The sequence below is a fragment of the Musa acuminata genome, chromosome BXJ2-7 (genome assembly GCF_036884655.1).
Source record: "Musa acuminata AAA Group cultivar baxijiao chromosome BXJ2-7, Cavendish_Baxijiao_AAA, whole genome shotgun sequence".
Lineage (NCBI taxonomy): Eukaryota > Viridiplantae > Streptophyta > Magnoliopsida > Zingiberales > Musaceae > Musa > Musa acuminata.
In genome coordinates this window covers 33,872,323-33,897,375 of record NC_088344.1, presented here as the reverse complement: position 1 = coordinate 33,897,375, position 25,053 = coordinate 33,872,323, and the positions used below count along the sequence as shown (strand labels likewise).

General features: G+C 36.3%; 2 protein-coding genes across 3 annotated transcripts; both read right to left on the bottom strand.

Moving 5' to 3' along the window:
- Nucleotides 1–116: 116 nt before the first annotated feature.
- On the bottom strand, nt 117–10,626 carry LOC135617708 (probable apyrase 6). The gene is made up of 8 exons (XM_065118222.1): nt 9,860–10,626; nt 8,982–9,094; nt 6,288–6,395; nt 4,910–4,964; nt 3,543–3,704; nt 1,872–1,948; nt 1,541–1,737; nt 117–507 (listed from the first exon to the last, which is right to left on the bottom strand). The coding sequence occupies exons 1-8, from the start codon at nt 10,485–10,487 to the stop codon at nt 240–242; spliced, it is 1,608 nt and encodes a 535-aa protein (XP_064974294.1). The 5' UTR covers nt 10,488–10,626; the 3' UTR covers nt 117–239.
- Nucleotides 10,627–11,301: 675 nt separating this feature from the next.
- On the bottom strand, nt 11,302–24,560 carry LOC135617707 (phosphatidylinositol 3,4,5-trisphosphate 3-phosphatase and protein-tyrosine-phosphatase PTEN2A-like). Of its 2 annotated transcripts, none has more exons than XM_065118221.1 (13): nt 24,277–24,560; nt 21,923–22,417; nt 20,317–20,418; nt 20,187–20,243; nt 19,007–19,072; nt 17,468–17,644; nt 17,281–17,367; nt 17,122–17,186; nt 16,963–17,039; nt 16,459–16,505; nt 13,224–13,354; nt 12,414–12,483; nt 11,302–12,084 (listed from the first exon to the last, which is right to left on the bottom strand). In XM_065118221.1, exons 2-13 carry the CDS (start codon nt 22,340–22,342, stop codon nt 11,542–11,544), a joined length of 1,842 nt encoding a protein of 613 aa, XP_064974293.1. In that variant the 5' UTR covers nt 22,343–22,417; nt 24,277–24,560; the 3' UTR covers nt 11,302–11,541. The 2 variants fall into 2 exon arrangements, with proteins under 2 accessions (XP_064974293.1, XP_064974292.1); XM_065118220.1 differs by having other exon boundaries at nt 24,391–24,531.
- Between the last annotated feature and the right edge of the window lie 493 nt (nt 24,561–25,053).

Sequence of the window (25,053 nt, the reverse complement as noted above, 5' to 3'; positions counted from 1 at the left end):
CTGCTTTTGCTGAAGGTGTCACCTGTTCCTTTGAGCAAAAGGTTTGAGCTGCCCAAGACGAACAAGCAGGACATGGGATCCCACAACTAAGTGAAGCTGGACACCAGCCAGAAAAATAAGGTTCCAAATCTCGGCTACGCTTCATTTCTTCTGTCATTTGTCTGTGAAAGAATAATTGTAATTTGCTACAAAGTGAATACTACGTGTACAGGTACTCCCAAGAAATGGAGAGCAAAAAATCATACAGGCATCCGAGTAACTATGTAATGTCCCTTTTCCAGGTCATAAATTGTCTTCAACCTTGGTCTTCGCCAATTCCATACATAAAGCACAGAAAGAGTTACTAATAGAAGAATTGCAAACAATGAAATGAATGTTAATGTATCACTCCCAGCAATGTTTGTGATGGTTTCTGCACCAGACTCGGTTTCCACCACCGTTTGCAGAATGAATGCACCCAGTGTCCAATCGAGAGGACTGCTTCCGGTGGGAACAGCAAACCCTATCCTGCATCCAGTAATTTGGATTTGAGTAGAGGGAAGTTTTCTTGGGTGACCACAAACAGTTTGCTGTTAAATGAACTGTTTTAACCAAGATTGGGATAGTTATAGAGCAACACCATATCTTAAAAAGACTTCATGGATGACTCAACAAACTTGTAGCCAGCAATCGATTTGATGTTGACCAACTCCTCCAGTGCGACATTTTATCAAACACCAACTTGTTATGAAAAGCATTGCCAAAAACATGAAATCTATTTGATACGGTAGCACTAAGCTAATTTTGTCAAATCCATCACATTGCCTTCACACTGGAGTGATATCTATGGTGTATAAACCATCTAATGTAGGTAACTAAAAGTAACATGACCACCATTTATGATAAAGATTTGAGGAACATAAATATATAGAAAGGCCAGTTAAAACAATGAACTTTAGAAAGAAGCACATGTTTATGGTATCCGTGTAACTTCAAAGTTTGAAATCACTATTTCGAAAATCATTTCTCTTTGTTTTCCATGTCAAGTGAACCAACATGCAACTACCTTCACAGCATAGCCACAAAGAGAATTACATGAAAGACCATATATAAAAGCAGATAACTATTGTATGGGGCAAGTACTAGAGATGTTTGTCTTAAGATATCCATAAATCTACCAATGCATTTACTCACAGAAGGAGCTACACTTCGAGCAAATTTTATGTTAATGTATGATCACACACGCACGATTATAATAGAGGATATATTAAATGGTATTTCTCCTAAAGACTCCATAGTATAGGCAAATGCATGCTCCTATAACTTCCAGTTACAAACACTAAATATGATAGCATGGAAGTGGTGTAATATTTACTCATCAATGAACATCGAATGGCTTCTAAAACCAAGAATGTTGCTGGAACTAACAAATCACGTGAATGCATATTCCATCTCAGCATGTACTTATCAGTATCACTGTGATCATGATTAGATTGTTTTGAAGCTTCTTTTACGTGATAAGACAACATCATTTGAACCAAAATGAGACAAAGAAGTTTACCGCTTTTCCTCCATAGGAATTCCAAGACCATCATGTAGTAGCGACACCATAAAAGCAGATGAAAAGCAATATTTTTTCAGGTCCATCTCATCAATGCCAAAGTGTTCCTCTTTTAGACTAACCCAATGATCCTCGCAATAGTGACGTCCAGCAGCTTCTACATCTGATAAAGATGCCTTTGGTGTCATCCCAAACAACTAAAGAAGGCAAATAATTAGAAAACACTACATATTAATATGCAAGTTTGATTACATAATTATAAAAATAAAAACTAAAAGGTTTAAATTCGATTAGAAAGCATTAAGTAATTTGAAAAGCATCAGCTACATACCTCTGAAATGTAGAAAAATTTCTCAAAAGCAAGTTGTTGTCCTTGCATATCAGCCTTAAATCTTTGTAAAATTTCACCTAGAATGGTGAAAAAGATCTTTCAGTCAAAGATTCAAAAAGATGATAAAAATTTCATGGTCATAAGATTTGTGAGAAATGAAGCATCCAAGTGTTCAATTTTTGATAAACACAGATAAGAACCACTTCAGGATTATATTCCACAACTTTGGATCTAGCTGTATAGTAACCATTCAATACTCCACATCAACAATGCAAAATTCTTGCAGTTTTTGCCAAGGTTTTACAAAACAAAAGGAGAAAGGTAACTTGGAGCTTGCCAGCAATTTAGGCACAAGGTGGGGGGGGGGTTAGTGGAGCCCTAGGGGTCAACAGTATCCAGCCATAGAATTTGCTGGTGGTTCTAGATGCTACTGCTCCTATTTCTCCTATTCCATCTGCATTAGATGATGGAGATTTATCCTTGGCCATTCCATCCTGCAGCCAGTGTACTCTAATTTCCTTAAATTTCCATTTTCTCTATCCTTCTCTTACTAGAGCATCAACAAATTGGATTCAGGCAAAAATGGAATGGAACATATAGTGACTTAAAATTATGTAAAGAAAATCCAATGAAACCAATATGTCAAGCAACTGAACCACTAAAACACCTGATTTTACTTCCACAAACATCCCTGCTTCAAAACCAAGGACCTTTGAGGGATGCTGGGGCTCAGTTTAAGAACCTAAGGACAGCCCTGTTGTGGCTCAGGTTAAGCACCTAAGGACAGTACCTAAGGCATTTTATTGACCCACTTTTCCAAATAAGGAAGATAATGGTATAAACTACTAGATGATGGACACAGTAATTTTAAGGTTCTTAATCAGCACAACAAACTATTCTGTTGCAATGTATTTCCTCTAATGACATAGCAGCACTATCTTGACTCGATTGTACTAGGGTGATCTGAGAAAAAAGATCCAAATCATAATTGATAATTTCTGCAATGCTATAGACAAATTGATTTAATGTCCGGATCCCAAGTTGTGTAACAATAGATTAGGCCACTATTACATGTGAAAATAGGAATATAATGTTTATAGATCACACCTCTGTTGAGTACAGAAGCACAATGTAGCCTTAAAATCACAACAGAAGAACTAAAACAAAAATAAAACAAAAGGTCCCAACCATAAGGGTACAATTACATAAATGATTTCTTGCCCTCAAGCTCTACTGAGGACAATATCATTGGTCAAACTAAAAGCTATCAAATATCTTTCTACTGTTTCTAATAAAGTAATTTTCGGCTCCTCTGCTACTCCTACACACCATTGTTTCTCATAGACTCACCTTGTTAAGCAGTGCAGCTGTAAATCTGTTTCCACTATGTGATCCTCAATCAAATAGTACCCCTAATTGTTCACAAATCTAAATATTATTTGTTTTAACTATTTCTAGTACCCCTAACTTTCTGTGTTCATATGATCCAAAATAAATTTGTGTTGGCTATTAGTTGTCTAATGCAAACCTCCCTTTTACATGACCAGGGACCAGCAGTGGAAAGATGTAATAATAAGCATGACAAGAGAAATCGCCAAAAAAAGAGAAGAAAACTTCAGAAAAAATAACCGAATAATATATAAAATACACAATTGCACATCAGTAATCTACCTTGTTGCAGGAACATATAGGCCTTCGATCTACATGTAGCAAAATTACCCTCTACATCATGTGAGATGTTCTTTTGAAGTGCATTTGATGTTGCAATAGAACTTCGATTGTACCCTTTAGGAATGCATGAAGACCTGATAGGTCCCTCAATACTGCCTGAAGCTGCAGAATAAAGAAGGCTTCAATATAATCATATAATTCTTTGTGCCCTCTACAAAGAAAACAGACTGACATGCAAAGCTTGAGTTGCAGATAAATCATAGGTGTCTAGTTTTTGTTCAAAATTTTCAAATCTTTATGAAAAACTGAGCAATAACAGCTAGATCAGCATTGCAGATGCTCTTGCTAGTGATTTTTGGTTCCTCCCATATTTCTGGTGTCCAACCAAAAATGCCCTTAAGAACGAGACTTTGGGTGCTTTTCTGATGGCCTTTGGTAATAGAATGTCAGTGCAACTTGAGAATGCACACTAGCTATTTTCTAACACAAGAAATTAGTTGTAAAGAGCCCCAAAAATAAAGAAAAAGCTGAAATACATGAGAATTTTGTGTAAAGCCAAATAAGGATAACAATAATGTTCAAGAGAATTTGATGGTTCAAGAAAGGAGGGTGGTGGTAGGAAATGTCTACAACTGAATATTGACTGATAAATGAAGTACATAAAATTTAATACTCAAAATTTAATTATCTAGAATATAAGAGTTGAGCTAAGAGAAATAATTTAGATAATTTGGCAAAATAAAACTAACATCAGAGAAGAATTTTTATAAGAATTAGTGGCCAAGGATGAGGATTTAAGTACTGAAAACTGTTCCAAGCTAAAATCCACTTACAAACCCCAAAAGACAGATTGTACTTAGGATCTTCACCATGGCATTCTGCCTCTGCCATTTGGAGCTTCAACTACATAATTTTATTGATAATCATAACAACAATGGTTGAAACATAATCGTACTTTACTTGTTGAAGAAGCAGGGATCATAGACAGCTTTACTTAATGGCTCATTATTAGCTTCTGTAATAGGACCATTTGATTTCTGGTAGATGAATATAATAATTTAAGATCTATCGACTTTTTTGTCTCCAACTTGTATAATGACAGAAAGACCTTTGTCTATTGTTTTGCAAGTGTCCTCAATATCATCAGATTAACTATTGAATCAAATGTTACCTATGTTCTATGGTTCTTTTAAATTCAGGTAGACATTTTGCATATACTATTAAGAAAAAAATTCATGACTTAAATAGTTCCATATAAGTAGCAAACACCCTCCATTCCTTTGTCCACACATGTGAACCTTGCTCTCAAGTCCCCAGTTTTCACAGCTAAGGCTAGGTCGATGATGATACTATCTTAGGAAGCTCACCTGTTGCCACAATGCTGGAGTTACGTAATTCTGTCAATGATTCCCATGCTAAATCCTGCGCATAGTCAACAATAACAGGCCTTTAGTTCCAACATTATGACATAAATAAAAGAAAGCACAAGAAAACTTCACTATTTAATCAGACAAGGGCCCTGCCATATTTGCTGAATTACTCATCATGATATTACTATGAACAAGTTAACATATAAATGGCATTTCCAGCTTGAATTTTTAACCAAAAAAAGGTACTGATTAAAAAAAGACAAGAAAAAGGTACTTACTTTCAGAAATACAAGAGATTTGCCTTAAAAGAATATAAAGGTACTACAAAAAAAACACTTGCAGCATACAAATATAAAGTTAATGGTATGATCATAATAATACAACAAATAAAAGATGTTAAATACTAAATTTGATTGCTAGGATTGATCTGATAATCAATAAAATCCATTAGATTAATCATTATCATCATCCTTTTCCCAAAAATATAAGGCCACCACAGAACATACTTAAAAAAAGAGATTTCCATGGAAGATTTGACAAAATATTATAATAGCTATCAACCTAACAATTGAATGATCAATAGAAGCTAAGTTTGAGTATAAGAAAAATCTGCCCAAAAACCTAAAAGCTTAGTTGGCTTACGAAACAATGTACTTAATGGTTGCATTTAGATTAGTTCGCTAATGGAGCAGTATTCAAACAAAAAATGACACACTTTGCAGAAAGCAATACTCATTTCAACGGCACAAATTAACAAAAACACAGACAAATCGAACGTTCAAGTATCCAGAAAAAGATGAAACTTAAATTCTTCTTGAACAGTTCAACTTTTCACTCTTTGACTAAAATCAAGATATTGTCTTAGTTCTTTATTGTATCATATTTCTGAAGTTCCACACAAGTACTCATTTTGAGGCCTGTCCTTGTAAACCTTTCAAAGTGTCACCCCAGACTCAGCATCCTCACATATGAGCTTCGTCATTTCTTCACTTCAGAAACATTGTATCATATTTCTGAAGTCCCACAAGAAAGCATCATACTAATTTTTAATGTATCAGCATACTACCAAACCAAGAAATACATGGTCATTAAGATTTTGACTTGAGTAAAACGTAGGTATTAAAAACATCAGCTCATTCAACTAGAAAACTATATTTCAATTTGCATAACAAAGTTCCACACATCGAGTTTATAAAATTCCTAGAATAAATTATCTAAATCCTCAAATTTGATATTTGTAAGGGATTTTTTTAACTTAACAACAAAAATGAACATTAATCACTGTGGATAAATAAATCACAATGAAACATAAACCAGACAGTCAAATCACAATTTGACTTGGAAAATAAATCCATGAGTTACCATCATGTGTTACCTGACCAGCTTGGTGAATACTTTTGCAGTAAAGGTTATAAGTAACACCAGGCAGTTTAAGCATCCGAGAGTATTCCAAGGGAGGTGGCTCTTCTGGAACAAATGTAATCTGCACGTGAGAATGACTTTAGTAAGAAAACATGAGTTTTAAGAGAGCATTTTATTGTATATGTCAGAACCTAAAAGAAGTTACAGCCAGTAATATTCTCAAATGCATCATCTATTTTGACATAAACAAGAAGTGGGCCAAACCGCCAAAGATTGAAATATTATGAGGATCCATAAATTGATAACTCACATGCCAAATCTACTGAAGATAATATTATGAATCTTAGTCATTAATATACCAAACCATAATTAACCCCATGGCTGACCAAGTAACCGACTAGTCAACCATTGGCTGGCCCAATAGATGTGATATCCATCCCCCTCATGGGTTGTCAGGATTCAATTCCTCAAATGTGCATAATTGTGCCTAAAGAAAAAGTACCACATTTGAATTCTGTCTTATTATATTCCTCATCTCTTCAATTTCTCCCATCCAAAATTTCTTTTTCTCCCCATAACCGTCAAACTTGGAGATGTCAAAGGATGAGCAAGAAGGCAACGCGAAATGACATATACATACTGGTTGCTGGAGAAAATCATCGTCGGATGTAACCATCACCAAAGAGGAAAACATTCAAGGTACAAGTTGTCCCAGCCAAGAAACCTCCTTCTCCTCTTCCTGTATATTCATGTTCTCTATCTGCCTCAAGATAGAGCTTCATATTCATCCTCACTGTTGGTAGCCATGGTTGTTGACATATAATATATCATGCAATAAAACTTAAATAGGTGAGGGTAGAGAAGAGATGGGTTGATCAGCCTTGAATTTAGAGGTAGATAGTTGGATAATGTAGATAAGGATGGAAAGTCAAAGAATTAGGGATCACCAGACAATGCTAGTGAGGTTATAGCAGCAACAGCTGGTGGTGGTTGACAGCAGAAGCCAACAGTCAATGGTTGCCATAGACTGGCAGCCACCCATAGCCAGGAACAACCGGGTACAACAAAGGCTGCAACCAGACACACCACTAGCTGGTGGCTATAGGTGGATCACTGTCAATGAGCAATCATTAGAGCAGCATCAGCTGACTGCCAGATGAGGCTGGCTGCTGTGACAGGTTGACATGGGATGATCAAATTGTTGATCATTAAAAGCTTACTTTAGCTGTCAGCTCACCCCTAGGTTATCACCAATTTGTAACAGCAGGTCACCAGCCGATTGGTTATTACAGTGGCAGCCGGTGGTGGAATGGGGATTGTGACAGGTTGCAATGGGGGCCATGGCTGCTGCACCATTGGTTAGTCATAGTAGGTGTGTCACGGTCAGTGGGCAGCTGGATGATTGGCCGAGTCACTGGCCATGAACCAAGATATACACTAGGGCTCAAGCCATAAGTGATATGGAACATGTATTTGGGTTACGTCTGACTGATTGGGCAATTTACATGGGTCTAAGTTAAGTGGGCCAAGCCCAAACATATTTGATTTAGGTTCATTTCTAAATCAGGTTAGCTGTAAAGTTCATGATGTATATGTAATTTTTATCAGGGATCCGTTCATAAAATCTAGGGATTGATTTTGAAAACCAGGGACTGTTCTATAAAACCCCATGTATAAGTCTGTAAAGTTTTGTGCACTTGATTGTAACAATAAGGTACTGAACTATAATTTGACAATAACTTTCAATTTTTAACCAATTTGTTGAAATATCTAGCATATTACAGATCCTTCAATTGAAAATTCTTTTGGCATCAATTTATTACATGACGTAATAATATACTATTATGTTTATTTGCTGGAAATGTAGATTCAGATTTTTTGGCTACCGTAGAATTTTATTAAAGCATGATTTCAATATGATAGTTCCCTGTGGCATGGTGTATATGAAATTGACAATATATCACATTATGGGACCATTTATTTTATAATATTTGTGGAGGAAAAAAAACCTTTTTAACATATTTGGATGGATGTTCTGTAATCCTGAAGAAAAGGTAGACTAAAGCTAGTAAGGTGATTTCCATAAGGAATTAGTGTGTTGCCAAGAATATCAATGGTTCATTAGACAGTTCCCCATATCCACAAGAGAGACATATTTCCTATATGGTAGGTAGGACAACATTCCATCAATAGGTGGAACAATATATTGTGAGATGGAGTGATTCCTGATGTCTATAAGAGAGATCATCTCATCCCAAGAAAATTAAAGAAGCCACATACCTCATGTCCATAAGTAAGATTTCATCATTTTTAGGTGATTGGAGAGGTTCAATGTGTAGCTAGGCCTGTTGATGGGTGTGATTTATTATACGAGAAGATTCCTTAGTTACGAAGGATAAAATAAACAATTACTTTGAGACGCTTTATTGTGTCTCCCATCCGAAAGTAGGAAATAATCTCCACATCCCTCCTCTATCCCTTTATTCTGATACTAAAAAATTACATCTCCATGCATATTTGTGTGCAACCGTTGGATGGTCATGTGATGAGAACATATAAATACTTGCATCATTAACATAAGATTTTGGCCAACTGAGAAAGAATGCATAGCAAAACATATGAAAAATATATCATTTTTTAAATCAACAAAATGACAAGTATAAGAAGGAAAATACTTCACAGGATTAAATTGTATAAACATGATAACCTGAGCAGAAGCCCCACCAAGTTCAATTATCCCCATAGTTTCCTGATGATTCCCTCCTAATGTCCCAAGGACATAGTTGGCAGCTATCCAAGCATAGATACCTTTTTGTTGGCCTGCAGTACAAATTCAAAGTTTTATCTTTTAATTAAAGGTCTGTGAACCAGCATTGCTTGTAAAATGCTTCAAGTTGAATCAAATCTACAAGAGACAAGTAGCAGACTGTGGATAGGAGCACATCCTACTGAGTTAAACCTAATGAGTTACTTACGAATTCTATAAGTTGAATCAAAGCCTGACGTGTATAGTACAGCAAAGCCCCCCCCCAAAAAAGTTATACAACATGTGCAAACCAACAATTAGAATGAAACATTCTGAGTTACTCATGAATTCTAAAAAAAGTTGAAAACAGTATCGGGAAGTTAAAAATAATGTCAAATCATCATGCCCCAGATACGCTGATCGGTGATCCATGGATGTGCTACAATGGCAAAGATTACCGATTGTGCGCCATAAGGGTTATATAACTACCAAAATGCTAAAGCACATACAAAATTCTATGATCAATAGTAACAATTGTCCTGCTGATTCACAATATTCTAAGACTAGATGTATACAGAAAGAAATGACATCTATAGTTTAACAGTCGCTATATAAGAATAAAGAGCATAGTTCATCTGTGTAGGCTGCCCTCCTTGTTCTAGTTGGAACATTGTGAAAAGTTGAAGAAAAGAGTGTATTCTTGTGTGACTGTCACGCCATAGTTATAACGGATAACAAATTGCTAATACAATTGGAATCTATAAAACAATTTGATGCCGTTCCATGGATAAAGTCAACTGAGTGAACATGAAAGGAGAAGCAAAAGCGAACAGACGAACCAGTGATGGTGGAAACCCAATCATCCCTAAACATGAACCCAGACGACCTCAGCACCTGCCTGCAAGATTCCAAGATCGCCGTCCTCACGCGCAACGGACAGCTCCCCAACCCTCCGTTCTCGATCAGCTGCACCTTCGTCGTCCTCCACTCCGCCGTCGGTACCCTCCCCTTGGCAAACTCCAGAAGCTTCAGAATCGACCCACCAGCCTCCTCCGGCGCCGCAGCGAACGCAACCAACCCGGGCTTCACCCGCATCGACACCGACCCCTTGCCATCGAAGCCAACAAAAGGGATCCTCCCCTCATTGAGGAACTCGAAGACGTGGATCCGGGATCCGGATGAGCCGGCGTCGATTACGAGGCCGAAGCCCTTGGGTCGAGGGGCATCGAAGTGGGACGAGAGGTGAGCGCGGCCGGCGGCAGCAAAGAGGTAGAAGAGGAACGGAAGGATCAGGAGGCCGGCAGAGAGGATCCAGCGACGGTCACCTCCGCCGCAGAGTGGGGTGCGGGGGGCCGGGGGAGGGGGCGCGTAGTACAAGCGGGGGTGGAGCTGGGTCCGGTGCGGGGGGAAGTAGGCACCGGCGGAGGAGGACGAGGAAGCCCGGGATTGGAGGGAGGAGAGATCCATGGAGGACGGGGATCAGAGTATGGGTGGGATTATTCCGGGTTCCATCTGCTAGGGTTCCCTCTCTTCCTCTTCCTCCTCCTCCTCGCCGATCGATGGAGCCGGTAAAGCAAGACCACAGTTGTTTGTTAAGATGGGGTCTAAATATATACTAATGGAGGCGGACTCGATCCTAAGCTTGCGAGTTCAAGTCGGTGACTTGTTTATGTACACCATGTTCTACACCGTGGAATTAATAGAATTGTGTGTATTTTTTATATAGACCCTTACACAGCTCTCAAACTACTAAATTAGTCACAATCTCCATGCATATATGGTATTGTTTATTTAGCATATTAATTAATTAATGACATCAAGATTTGGTTCGAGTTCCAACCCGGTTCGGTTCTGGTTCGAGCCTACTCATATACACACACATTTAAACCTACTAAAGAGGAGATAAAGTGGGAAGTGGCTATGACAAAAACATCAATAACAGCAATTTAGCTAGATGCAAATGGAAAAGGATGAATTCCAAACATGAGACACTCAAATCCTCAAATACTCAATTCGGAGTTAATGAAAGGTGGAAGCTAAACTTAATATTTCAAATAATTTTCTCATGACTCGATCTCCCAAATGGTGCAATTTTCTGAAGGATACATGCAATTAATCATCCTAAAAGATTGAAAGGCTGTATGTACAATAAATTTGTCCTCTTGATGGAGAGGCAATAGGCATGCTAAATATGGACAGCAACCGAGTTCCACAAAACCAGCCAACACAACTCCTAGATGAGAATCATCAGACACAGCACAACTATCATCAACCCCATGAATGCAGGAAGCAGGCAATGTTTTCGGTCCAATAGTAACAAGTATTCAACATCCATGTAGGAATACAATATGAATACATATCTAAATTAACTGTCGGGGGAAGGAACAAACCAAATTTTAGCAGGGTTTCCGCCAAGCCCAGATGTGTTTGAACGTACATCATTCTGGCTCTATAAGTTCATCCAATGTCCTTGACCACATTTATCTGTACATCCTGATGAATGCTGAATGATTGGTTGGGTTCATTCACTCTCGTAGTCTTCATCGTCACCAAAGGAGAAGACTGAAGCATCTGCTGCGATTGCCTTGAATTCACTCATAGTGGTAGACCCCAGTTCAGGAGTCTCCACCGGCAAACTCTTGCTGCTCCCTTCAATTTTCACATCAGATGAATCAGGCACATTCTTAGCTCCTGCTTCATTTTTCAGTGTAACTTGTCTGATGGCTTGTGCTATGGCTGTGGCTTCCTCTTTTGAAGACTTCATTTCAGCTCCTTTAGCTGTAACCGTAGATCCATCAGTATCACCAGCCACCTTGTCACGCCTCCTCTTGGAGGAACCAGTTTCTTCTGCTTCGCTGTCCGAGAAGACGTCATCCTTGTCTTGGCTTCTAGAGTCGCTGTCAACTTTTGAAGGTGGAGTGCGAATTTCTTTTGTTGCAGTGGCAGACGTGGTGTCTGGAGCAGATTCCTTGTTGGCATTTGACCCAATCTGTCGTGGAGAATTAGAAGCATCATAATCCACAAGCACGATTTCAATCTGGAATCCTGGAGAGGGCAACTTTCTCTGCAGTAAAGGTTTGAAAGGTGAGATAAAAGAATGTAAACAGAAACAATAAAACATTACAAATATCACATAATCATAAGAAAAATGAATGGGCAAGTATTTAATTTAATAAAGTTTTGAGAACAAGCCGACTGCAGAGATTATAGCAAAAGATTTTCTTGTTTCACACTTAAAGGAGAAGGATGGTCAAAAGCCAATTTTACCTTTAGGTTGCAAGTCAAGAATAAATAGTTTCTTATCTTATGATGAAGTCGTGCAAGAAAGTGTCTCAAAGCATCCTAATTAAAGATTGAACTTATCATTTTCATTGTCTAGTACCAGAATCTTACCTTGTCAAAGCCATCAAGGTCAGAAGTATTCAAGATCTTCCTGTTCTCCGTAAATGTTGTATTTAACCAGCTAGACAATCAGACAAGTAAATAGTTGTAAGTTATGAATATTGTAAATTCAATAGCAAGACATAGGCTCATGAATGATGAAACAATTAACTGGCATATTCATTGTTAATAGAGAAGTAATACATAAGCTAATTATACAATTAACAAGCTTGCCATTTTAAGAATGCCATAATTTTTTTCTCATACTGCTCTAGTGTTGGTTCCAACTGCCACTATACATTACAGAGAACCAGGAGAAAATTTGACATCCTAATGTATTTTTTAAAAATGCTACAGTCATTTGAAATGTTAAGAGGCTTTAATAATAAGATATGTTGTATTCACAGCACAAATGCATAGTTTATGTGCAAGTAGTGAAGATGAACATTGGCACAACCTAGACTAACTTGTTCACTCTCAACATTTGCACAGTTTGCATTTTAACAGGACATACTGCCAAGTGCTTACTATCAATAATCATCATCTCTATAAGGGTAAAAGGAAGATGCAATACATTTTCACTACAAACTATATTTTACTCCTAAACAATATACAGCCTGCCACTAATCACACATGGAAATGGTCACAACTGAAAAACAGAAAAGAAGTCCTGAATTAAAATACTACCTTAAAAAGATACAGGAATGGTAAAATTAAAACTCACAAAAAAACCATGCATCTAACCACTAGGATGATGCATATTACCTAATCTAAGGCGACACGAGAACCAGGAAGATGACAAATTTGGGGAATTGTCCTCACCAGTAAAAATCTCCTTGTCGATCATGGAAGTGAATCTTAAAATCGCCAGCCACCTCAGTCAAACCAGGCTCGCCTGGTAAAGCAAAGACCATGATCCCCTTCTTTGGTGCACTAAACCAGAAATCTTCGGGCTAAAAAACATGATGATCAGTGAGGCATAGATACCATGAGAATAACTGCAAATTGAGGATAAACAAGTAGCACACTAGTAAGTAGAAGTTGGAAACTTCTACGGCTGATAAGCCAAGGTATAAAAGATCTACTGCACCAATATAAAATACTAAATTGTTGACATCTCACATTGATAATGATTTATTAATCTTGATAAATTATATCAGTCATTAGGATGTAGTCATTAGCAATTTCTGAGACATAAGAAGCATGCAACTTTGCCAAATTCATGCAAGAGATGATTCAGCAAAATAAAACTGTCAAATTCATTAAGAGCTGAAAAAGGCTTATAAAGGCCCTGAGAAAAGAACAATAAGGAATAGAGAAGAAGACGATCAATTCGTTCTGCCTAAGGTATAATTCAGCTGTTGGAGTTTCATTTTCTGCACAAAATGATCCACATAGGATTTGGGTTCGACGATCCGTCAACTCAATACCACCTTTCGGATGGAAATTTTGGCGGAGGAGAGAACTAACATAGAAAGACCAACCGTAAAACCAAAAGAAAACAATCTCTGTTACTTGTAAAGCTAAATTGCTAACTGCAAGACTTAAAACAATGAAATAAAAACATGATAGGAAGTTTATAGATGCATAAGAACGCAGGTTGTCTTTGGACAGCACTTAGGTGCTCTTAGCAGTTTTCCTATCGCTGCCGGTTTCAATCTTCTCCTTCTCTTTTGCTGCTGGAACCTCCTCTTAAGGTTTGGACAGCAACCACTTTAGGGACTTCTTGCAGTAACTGGACGAAGTTTCGATGCAGAGCTTTGGCTACTGGAACTCGAGGAAAAAGGCTGCGGTGGAAAGGATGGGTGTACCGTATAGAATTCTTCCCTTCTCTCTTCTCCTCTCTTCTCTTCTCTATTCTAAGGTAGAATAGCTAGGGTCGGTTGGGCTCTTGCGGTGGAATTATTTGGTTTTTTCTTTAGATGGGGCACACCCCTTGTTTTATAGAGTGAGGGGTGCCCCAATTCCTTAGAGTTTAAGGACTTTCCTGGTAGGAGGGGCACAACTAATACTTTCTTTGTAGGGCTATCGCACCCCCCTTGCTTGGTGGTTGTATCTATTTGAGTGAGGGCTGCCCTAATCCGAGTCCTATTAGGACCTGGATTGAAGTGAGAGGCTGCTAGGACTTAGCTTTGCTTGGGCAAACAGGGCTTCAAATCTTCAATGGGCTCTTGGATAGGAATCGGTCAAACTGGTTGAATGGTGCTGAGATCATCCTTAATCATAAAAGACATTCAAGAGGATCAAGACCAAGAAAGTATATTACCTAAAAATATTTGTATCTTGAATAAGAATCAAGACACAATATTACCATAATTTTATCACATGTTCTCTGGTAGAGAACAAAAGAGACAATATTTTAGTGGTGAGTAAATCCAACTACAAAGCAATAGGCTTGGAATTAGATCAAACAACCAATGAATTTACAAAAAGTAAAATTTATCAGAGAAAAATCTTTAAAAATTTTTCTTGTAGTTGCTTAACCAGGATAAGCAAAAAGGTTCTTTCCAAGTGCTTTTATACTGTAAAAATTAGAAGTTAAAGTTATAGCATTCCTAAAACATGCTTATATTTCCATGTACAGAATGCTCGTGAGTGTACATGTGCAAATTAGCATTTATATTCATAAATTGAAAATCCACATTACATGATTATTCACATAAATTAAAGGATAACAAAATCTTTTACTAACATTAAAGGATACAAATTTAACGAAGTTTAACAATTTTGCTTTCAGAAAATTTCTAAAAAAATGAAGATGAAAACATGAAGATTTACTTTATATACTCATAATTTAATCAAATATAAAAGTGTCAACAAATATACTGACACTAGTTAGCTACGTAACAAGTTTAGATAACCGATTATATATTAGATACTACAACCGAACCACATATATGTAGATAAGTAGCCATGAATTTGAAAATAGACATGCACATACACATGCATGTGCATGATGTAAGTCTAAAAATGATGATGCGAAGAGAGAACATTTGAGAGAATGAGCTAAAATCTTATAAAAAAGTTAGCTTGAAACTTACGTGCCAATGAAATGAGTTTATATCTAACTTAAATTCCAAAATTTAATCACAAAGTGAATATTGTATAAAAGGCCATTTCTTAGGGATTAAGATATTTGAGTTAAACTGAAAATTTTGAAGTTTCTCCACACTACTATGTTTTTTGTCATGATTGATATAGTACTTCTGCAATGCACCATTATGTAAGTTAGGAACTGCTGTGGGATCACTTGGCAGCTTATTTGAGGGCAGAAACAATGCTCAGGTATTGACGATTATCTTATATCTACATTCTAAAAGTACAAAGAATCAGTGTTTAATATCTTGGTCGAATACCATTTTACCTTGTCAAACACAATACCAATATACTTGGTGGTATACCACCTGATAGCACTGGTATAGAACAGAAAAAGTAAAAACCAAACATTGACTGTTGAAGAACTATGTAGTCTTGTACTGGTCCTTGATCGGATTTGATAAAATACCAATTGGACAGAAAAATAGGTACAATCGGTATTTAAACCTTGGCAAGACTATGCATTAATCAGAAATGATATTTTTACCAAATGAGCTCTACTATCAAATTGAACAAGGCTTGACAACATTTTTGTGGAGTATGGATCAATCAAAATCTTCATGAACTTTCCCCTCAAACATAATTATCTGTGTTGTATTCAAAAATCCAATTAAGTGCATTCCCCTGAATATTTAGTTCATGATCAGATAATATATTACCAAATTCCTACTTCTGATCAACTTTTGCTACTCGTTTGCATGCAATCTGTCACTTATGCTGTGTACAAACAGCAGAATATCTTAAGAAATAAAAACTATAAATAAACATGAAAACTTAGCAAAAAATAGAGCAACATCTATGAACACACCCACAAAAGGCCAGCATTTTTCATATTGCTGAGCCCAAATTGGATATTACCAGAACAGGCACAGGCCCAAACCAACATGAAGATGTTGAAAGTAAAATACACAGTTTAAAACAACTTTAGATTCAGGAAACATATACATAAATAAAAACATACCATTAGATCTTTGGTTCTTGAATGCTTCTTTGTTGAGAAGAGGACTCCTGTTTTGCAAGAGATGCAGGTGCTACATTTAGTACCAATTCCAAAAAGAAGGAAATGTAGAGACATAGAGTAATTAAAATATGCACCAACCATTAAGTTACACAAGTAAGCTGATTCCCTTATACATACAATATCTCAATCAGCAAGTGCAGGAGCAAATATTGGTACACATGCATGTCAAATATGCTAATATTAATGATGATAGATACAAAATTGATACTTTCTTAAAATATAAGAGAGCTTTAGATAAGGTGTGAGAGAATATAATTTTCAAAGCTCTATTGAATAATGATTTATAGTAATCAAATTGAAAGTATCACAGGAAAAATCTCTTTACTTCCATGGGTAAGGTTGCATATAAAGATCCTACCTAGAACCCATTTTGACCCAATATTTAAAGGTGCCCAAAATGGATGCAATTCATGCAGTAAGATGAGATACCGAAACAGCCAATACCATTATGATTAGAAACAGTAATTGAAGGCCGGATCCAATAAGGACACCTATGAAGACGAAACCCTTTAAGCATGCACCTGGAAAGCGGGAAACTGTGACATTAGTGGAACTACAAAAATTGACATGCTCATAGAAATGATAACAAGAAAAAGGTGTTACCTGCGGCTCGGCTGATTTTCACCATTGAAGTATGTCAAGATACGCTCGAAATATTTGACGTACCTCTGAATTTAACAGAAGTGCAAACAAATGTCAGGATCTTAAAAAATGATTTTTCTTGTATTTTTACAGGTATGTTATAGCAAGGAATAGACTAACAATCTGACTTGGGAGAACAAGTCCTTTTCCATCTATACATCTTTTCTGGTTGTAATATTCCATGGACTCTTCAGCGGTAGGAAAGAACTGCATAAAACAGCATTAACTTATATCAAAGAAAATAGCAAACAATAGATGAGAGAGGTAACAAATCATATTGCCTACAAATTTTGCAACTTATTCTTACCTTTAGATACAGAAGAAGGCTAGAAATCATCAACCCTGTCCTTGCCATACCAGCTTTACAATGAACAACAACCACATTTTCAATGTCCTCCTTCAACCATGAGTACGCACTTTGACAGAATGATGTAATAAGTTGAATTGGAGGGCAGTTATGATCATCAAAAGGGAAGCAAGCCACCTGAGATGTGACAAATACTTCAGATATGCAAGACACCAAGAAATTGGTTGATCAGCACTATTCATTATGGGTTGTACTCTTAAACCGAACTGGCCAGTACAGCAGTCATAAATCAATATCAAGCCAGTTTGCATCAAGGTTGGTCTTCAACCATTTTCAATACAAAACCAGACATGGACCAGTCCAATTTTAATGATTCTTAACTTCAAATCAGAATGATTAGGTTGAAAGCCAGTTGGTCTAAGATAACCCAAAAAAATGCAATTGATTAGAGGATCAATCTAAATCATGATCTCTATAAAGTCACAACTCATCTGCATAATCCTCTCTCTCCTGCAGGGAGGCAATGACAGAAAAAAAAAACATGAGAAGAGAAGAAGGTGAAAAGAAGGAAGATGAGTGACCTCGAGCAAGGAGAAAAAGGTCTGCTTGTCTTCTCTCCAGATATTTATCATGTTTTTCTTTATTACCTTCTTGATTTTCCTTTTCTTACTATATCTGTGGTAGTGGATGGTCTACTGCTCATAACTGAACCAAACTAGTCCAACAGTCAACCAGATCGAGATGGCAATTCCTTGCCCTTCATATAAAAAAGGCAATAACGATTGCCTTTATAATTGCATCAGATATATGTGTTCCTAAGTCCTAACTTTTATTGTTAAGTGACAATGGTAAAGAGCATGAGTGAATCAGACAATTGCCCCAGGTCTAGTGCAACTCTTAATTGTTCAGCAGGATGAATAAAACTTTTACAATGAAGACAATAATTAATATTTTGTGTGAGACTGTCGTGCTAGAAATCTGATTAATCAATGAATCAGATAAAACACTTTGACTGAATGGAGATTGAAATCAGGATATGATGCATGAAACTTTTAAGATGGTTGGGCTTGTGAGGTAGAATTAGAAGGACTAAAAAACGGGCAACAGGATCAACAGAGTAAAGGTGAAGCTGATATGTTCGATTTGACGAGGATGAGATTGAACAAGTGAAAAAAAAAAAGTTATCACGAAAAGATATTGAATATATAATTAGAAGCTCTTTGAAAGACAACAAAAGTGAAGTAACTATTTATTTCCCTTTTTCAAAGAAGAAACTTGAACTGTAGCAGTGTATGGAGCAAGCACCGCCACAAACAAAGTACAATTTAATATAATATTAAGTTTATTTTGAAAAATTATACTCATGTTTATAAAATGGACAGAAACCATTAAGTTAGCATGTAAACATAAGTTGTAGAAACTAGAAACTACATAAACTAGCAAAGAATTTACATAAGCATTCAGCAAAGTCAAGAAGCATAAGTGTCACATGCAATGGAGTGAGGATATTGCAATCTTAATTGATATACATGAATGTACCTTTCCCTCAAATAGAGATGCATCATAAAGCCTCTCTGAACATAAATTGTATACTTTATACTTACCCTACAAAAAAATTTTCAATTAAAAAACTACGCAAGAAAATTTAATGCAAGAGATTGCATATTATTCATACAAATTCAAGTGCTAGAGTGAACTTTCATTCAAGAAAATGTAAACCAAACAGTAAATCCTTGTTGAAACATAAGCTTGACAAAAGTTAATGAAAAAAATTATAAAGAGAAAGGCACAAAAGTTGTTTTGAGATGGACATCTGAATGGCATCCTAGTAATCAGGAAACTGTTCCATATAAACGGTTAACATTACCAACCACATTTACTTCCCCTCCTCAAAGACAACATGAATACTCATAAAGGCAGTTTGGTCAGCAGTGGTAGATAAATCAGTCCTTAAGGTGTTAGAAGAAACACCAACAGTCCATCACAACTCAAAAAAAAAATTAATAACTAAAACTAACTCAGCAAAAAGCTGACACTGCTGTAGATGCCTACATATAAGACAGTACAAGTTATCAGAATTAATATGTAACCTGAAGAATTTTCATGTCCTATACACTGAAACTTTAATATCATTTTCTCAGGAAAGCCATAGTTCTCAAATAATCTAAAAGCAGTAACATATCATGATCAACCAAAGTATGATTTCAAGTTTTGTCATGACAGAGAGTTTTTATGTTGCTGGCTCAATATGACCTGGCATGATATGACCAACATGCCCCTTGTGTTCGTCGATATAGGCCAAAAGTTGACTCATTCTTAGCATAGAATACTGGCACCAGCACAACAAGGCTCAATGATGAACTCCCCATGCCGACAGAAAATTCAATCATTGATCCAAAGCAATAATAAGCGTAAGAAAGAAGAATGGACAAAAAAGTGCAAAGAAGAATGCTCGTCACCTTGGTCCTAGAACTTTTCACTAAATTCTCCAAATTGAATGCATACCTCACACCTTTTCAAAATTATTCTGTTCACTATGGTTTATTAGCTATTGTCAAACTTAGGCTTGCATCCTTGTACCATCATAATCACTCAATCAAAAATTTCTTTTTTACTCAGTGGATACTTGTAGCATAATAATAAGCAAAATATTATGTACAATGTTCACAATTAGAACACACATCATTTCTCACCTTGGGAAAGTTTAATAACATGGTACCTTATGGTGAGTTTCAAAGAACTTGATCACTTCTTCCATATGGTTGCGATAAAATCCCTGCAAAATAAATAAATTTTATTTACTTAACAAGAATTGTTCAGTAACAGTAATAAGTCAATTTCTAAAGTACCTCAACATATCCAAAAAAACCTGAGCTCATGTCACCTGCCGGGAAACCCATGGCAATAATATTCTCAGTAATGTATGTCATATCCAAATCAAATCCACCTTCCTGGAATAAATAAAGAAAAAGGGGGTGATGCACATATACAAGGAATCAGCAGTTTTCCTTTTTCTTTTAAAGAAAGTTGGTTCATATTAGCAGAAGCAACAATGAGAGAAGGTTGACAGTTGACCATTGTTCAGAAATTACAAATCATGTAACCAAGAGCAAATGACATTAATGATGCAATGGAATCTCAGAATGAAATAACAAAATTTAAGGTTCACTAAGATCATACAAAACGAAAATAAGAGAAAAGCATAAACTGAGTATTTAAAAAACAGCAGTGAAACTTGGCACCGACCTGCCATCATCTATATTACATTAACAGTTATGAAATATAAAAAGAAAAGAGAAAAGTTAATGTACAAGATACCCCCAATATGGATAAGATTAGAAAGGTTGTGTCAAAAGTACAAGTAAAGAAGCAAAGCTTCTGGTGGTTCCCAATGGTGGACAGGAAACATGGTAACACACAGAATGCAGAAGCAGAAGAACATATGCAAGCCAAGCATAATTATGATGGAAACCTTGATTGGCATTAAAAAACACTGAAGAACATATGCAAGACTAAGTAATTCCAATTCCCAATTCTGAAATATGAGCCATCCAACAACGTGAGTTTGACCTTTTGTATGTGTTGTGATGTCCAACCACTGGCTTTATATGAATGGGCACACAATATGTAATTGGAGAATTTCTAATGTTTCCTTTGATTAACATTTCCATTTTTTATGAAGACAGACAGCTGTCAAACGCTCTCTAATCCGGAGGTAGGATAATGAAAGATCATTAATTAAGCTTATTTTGTGGCTAACTTTGAAAATTTTTTGTTAGATATGTATTAACAAAAAATAGGATAGTTATAAAATGTACATGATAAAATTATGAGATATAATTGCACTTAGTATAAAATTCAAAAGTTTTAAATGCTAATCATGTCATCTTACCTTAATATTTCTTGAATATTTTCTTGTTAATTTTTACGTTTTTTTACTTTTAGCAGAAGCAATGTCTTTCAATTTATAAAAATAATTCCTAGTTGTGATGAATAGGTAAAATATGAATTTTATTTATAATTTACTCCCATGATTTATTCTGCCCAGAGTATTTGTGTAAAGAAAATTGAATCCACTCCCCGATTATGGCAAGATCAAGATCAAGCTAATAATTTACAAAAATAATGTTAAAACTTCTGATTGTTAGTTACAAGTATTAACTACCATTGCATTTTCAGAAACATATCTATTATTTCAATATTTTAAATGTGTATTACAATTTACAAAACCTTTTGGTTTTTTATGATGTTGACAAATTGTTATTAGAATCATTGAATTATTTATTAGACAGTAGATTCATAAGCATTTGCATCCAAACTAGTCTGTAAAAGGCACATAAGGAAACCAATAAAGCAAAAAACTGCACAAAGAAAATCCAAGCAGGAAACTGACTATCTCACAAGTCTGTATGGGTGACAGAGATCTAGCGAACATCATATTTGTGAGACCATTACCTGATATCTTCTTTTATTTTGAGAAACTATGTGCCGAGCCTTTACTTGGACAGCCTTTACTGCACTTCTGGATGTATCAACGAAACCTTTTGTCAAAGAACCCAGAACTCCAGGTTGTGTGGTTGTTGAGGAACCCTCAGCGACATCCTCTTCAGACTGAGAAGATTTTGGTGACAAACGAAACCCAAATCCACTAGTGATACGTGAAAATGTTGACTTTCCTGCATTTCCAGACTGCAGATCCTCTTGGCCAGATGACTGTGGAAATTTAAGATTTCTGGCCCATGAGGATATACCAGAAGTGGAGAACATGGATTGCGTTTCGACAGAAGCATCTTGTCTAGGAGAAGCAGAACTTTGATTGCCGGGGGATGTAACAGGTGGTGGAAATGACTGCTCACCAAGTTGCTGCGACTCCATTGTGTACTCAAAGAATCTCTGACTTTTACACAAATGTTTGTCAATATATAAAACACCAAATTACATTCTGCGTATCTGCAAGATAGTAATACTGAATAAGAAAGATAGGATAACAAAGCAAATGAAAATTTTGCGTGCAGTGCTACATAAAGAAGATGACTTTGTATGGCTGGACAGCAGGCCAAAATGCAGATGGATCAATATACTATGCCAAATAAAGCAATATACATATATTGGTTAAAATCTTAGTATTTGCACCCTTATCAATTCTGCTAAAGTAAACATTGAAACCATAGAATTCAGAACACCAAGACAGCCCAACTAGTGGAGGCACATAGAGAGGTCTATTATTCTATTATGCCCACTTCAAAATTTTTAGTATATAGTTTACCATTGCAGCAACTTCTACACTTCCATAAATTTAGCTCTTGATTGTAGTCTAGATTTGCTTCCATGGTATTCTTTATAAACTAGCTTAATGACCTACAAAGTAAAAAAGTGTTGTCATGAACATAATTGACCTAGTTTATCCCTAACCACAATGACCAGTGAGCATAGAAATTTCTTGTATGAATTACAGGTAGAAATTTCTTGTATGAATTACAGGTAGAAATTTCTTGTATTTATTTGAAAGTGTCAAAATATTGAAATTAAGGCAATAATTTGAATTGTTTATTATATGTAGATATATTGAACAAGCAGAAAATGTATATATGGATTCTAAATTGGCATGCATGTTTTCTATCTTTTTCATTATTGAGAGGTTGGATAATCATGATACCCATGATTATATTAATAATCTAATATTTGAACATTTTTTAAGAGGCTATAATTACATGTATTAACCTAAGAAAGGTGTCATTTGATTGGTTGCTCTGCGTACAGCATATTCATGGCTATATGATTTTTGCAAAATCTGATCATCAATTCTACCAAATTTTTGCCTGATCAACCACATTTATTCAGAAGTCATCAAGACTTAGATGAACCTTTGCTTTCCAGAATGGACCTATTTAATAATTCACTCCCTCACCTTTAAAGGCACCCTTGCATTCAGGTCAGATATCTCTCATCCCGTTCATAGTGGGATTATAGGAGGGTCAGGGGTTGGATAAGTGAAGATTCACAACTTTTATGTACGGTTAACTTCTATCATATCAACATTTTCAAAAGAAAAAAAAAGTGACTAAAATTCTTTTTCCTTCTTTTTTACACATTTTTACCATCCACTTCACCATCAACTAGGTTTGTTTATATATCTTTCTCTCTCCTTTGACACTGCAGAACAACTTCAAATACCCTAAGAGTGAAACAAACTATGTGAGCATGTTTGCAATTAAACCCTAGAAACTTTAACAAAAGCAAATTCCTTTTCGCTACCCAGGATTTACCCTATTAAATTGTCAAGATCGAATATTTTCTGCTCTAGGATTCAGAATCTTTTCTGCAAGTCCGCAATAAGATTCAGAAAAAGCGACTAAAACATGGTGGCCACTAGCAACTATCCTGAACACGTTCAGGCTAAACCCTAGAAACCTTAGCGAATTCAAATTCTTTTCTATTTCTGGTGATTTACCCTGTTAAATTGTCATGATCGGATGTTTTCTACCTCATACTCTCATCAAAAGTCTCCAAATTCACCGTAAGATTCGGAAGAAGCGACTAAAATATGGTGAACATAACCAAGCATCCTACACATGTCCACGATTTAAACCTTAGAAACCTTACGAAATCGAATTCTTTTCTATTTCCCGTGATACACCCAATAACTACCAAGATCGAATCATTTTACTCCATACTCGCCTCAAAAGTCTCCAAGTCCACAACAAGGTTAAGAAAAGGCGATTAAAACATGATATAGATCAAGAAATTGAATTGCCCCCGCAAACATAGATCAAAAGAACCAAACTCGAACGCTGCAGCAAAGAAGTTACCGGCGGTATCGAATATGCTGGTGGGAAGAGGAAACAGATCTAGGATGGTCTAGGGCGCAAAACTTGGCCCAGATCTTTTAAAGAACTGCGGATTAAAATAAGGAGGTAAATTACGATCGATGGCGACGAGAAACGCGGATCCAATGGCTGGGCGGGGCCTACAGAGTCGAGATCCGTCGGCGCGAGGCGATCGATCCCGCGATCGGTCGACGATGATCTTGAAGACGAATCGAGCGCAGAGCGCGAGAGGAAGATTTCCGCGTCAATAGGCTATGGCGAGATAGAAAGCGGACAGGAAAGAGGAGGCGGTCCGGTTCACGTGTCGGATTGCCCGACTGGTCTAACATGGACGGGTTGGTCGAGATCGAACCAATATATTTTTACAGAAACACCCTTGTACTTCTTTTATCTGCAAAACGGTACGGTCACATATTGCCAGTCAATTGCGATGACGAGAGAAAGAGAGATTCCTCACCTCAACAGTTTTGATTTGGCAAAACTTGAAATTGAAATCGAACCGGCAAGATGTAGTTACGGTTCGGCCAGTTTCGATTTCAATTTGAACTTATAATTTTTATTTTTTTAAAAATAATTTATAATATAAGAAATTTATAATTTTATTTTAAATTTTAAAAATCGATATGTATCCATAATGACTTAAGAAGTGTAAATTTGTAATGACTAATAAAAATTTTGATATAAATTTAAGTAAAATTATAATATTTAATCGTTATGGATGCTAGATGTTTCGATAGTCTCTTTGGTTAGTATGTTGAA

Coding starts and splice junctions, on each gene's coding strand:
- LOC135617708 (XM_065118222.1), bottom strand. CDS start 10,487: ATGGATCTCTCCTCCCTCCAATCCCGGGCTTCCTCGTCCTCCTCCGCC. Junction 6,396..8,981: donor TTGGTGGGGCTTCTGCTCAG/GTTATCATGTTT, acceptor TCTCACGTGCAG/ATTACATTTGTTCCAGAAGA. Junction 1,738..1,871: donor AATTTTTCTACATTTCAGAG/GTATGTAGCTGA, acceptor TGCCTTCTTTAG/TTGTTTGGGATGACACCAAA.
- LOC135617707 (XM_065118221.1), bottom strand. CDS start 22,342: ATGGAGTCGCAGCAACTTGGTGAGCAGTCATTTCCACCACCTGTTACA. Junction 16,506..16,962: donor TACTGTTTCTAATCATAATG/GTATTGGCTGTT, acceptor CTTGCAAAACAG/GAGTCCTCTTCTCAACAAAG. Junction 12,484..13,223: donor CGACAAGGAGATTTTTACTG/GTGAGGACAATT, acceptor CTGATTGTCTAG/CTGGTTAAATACAACATTTA.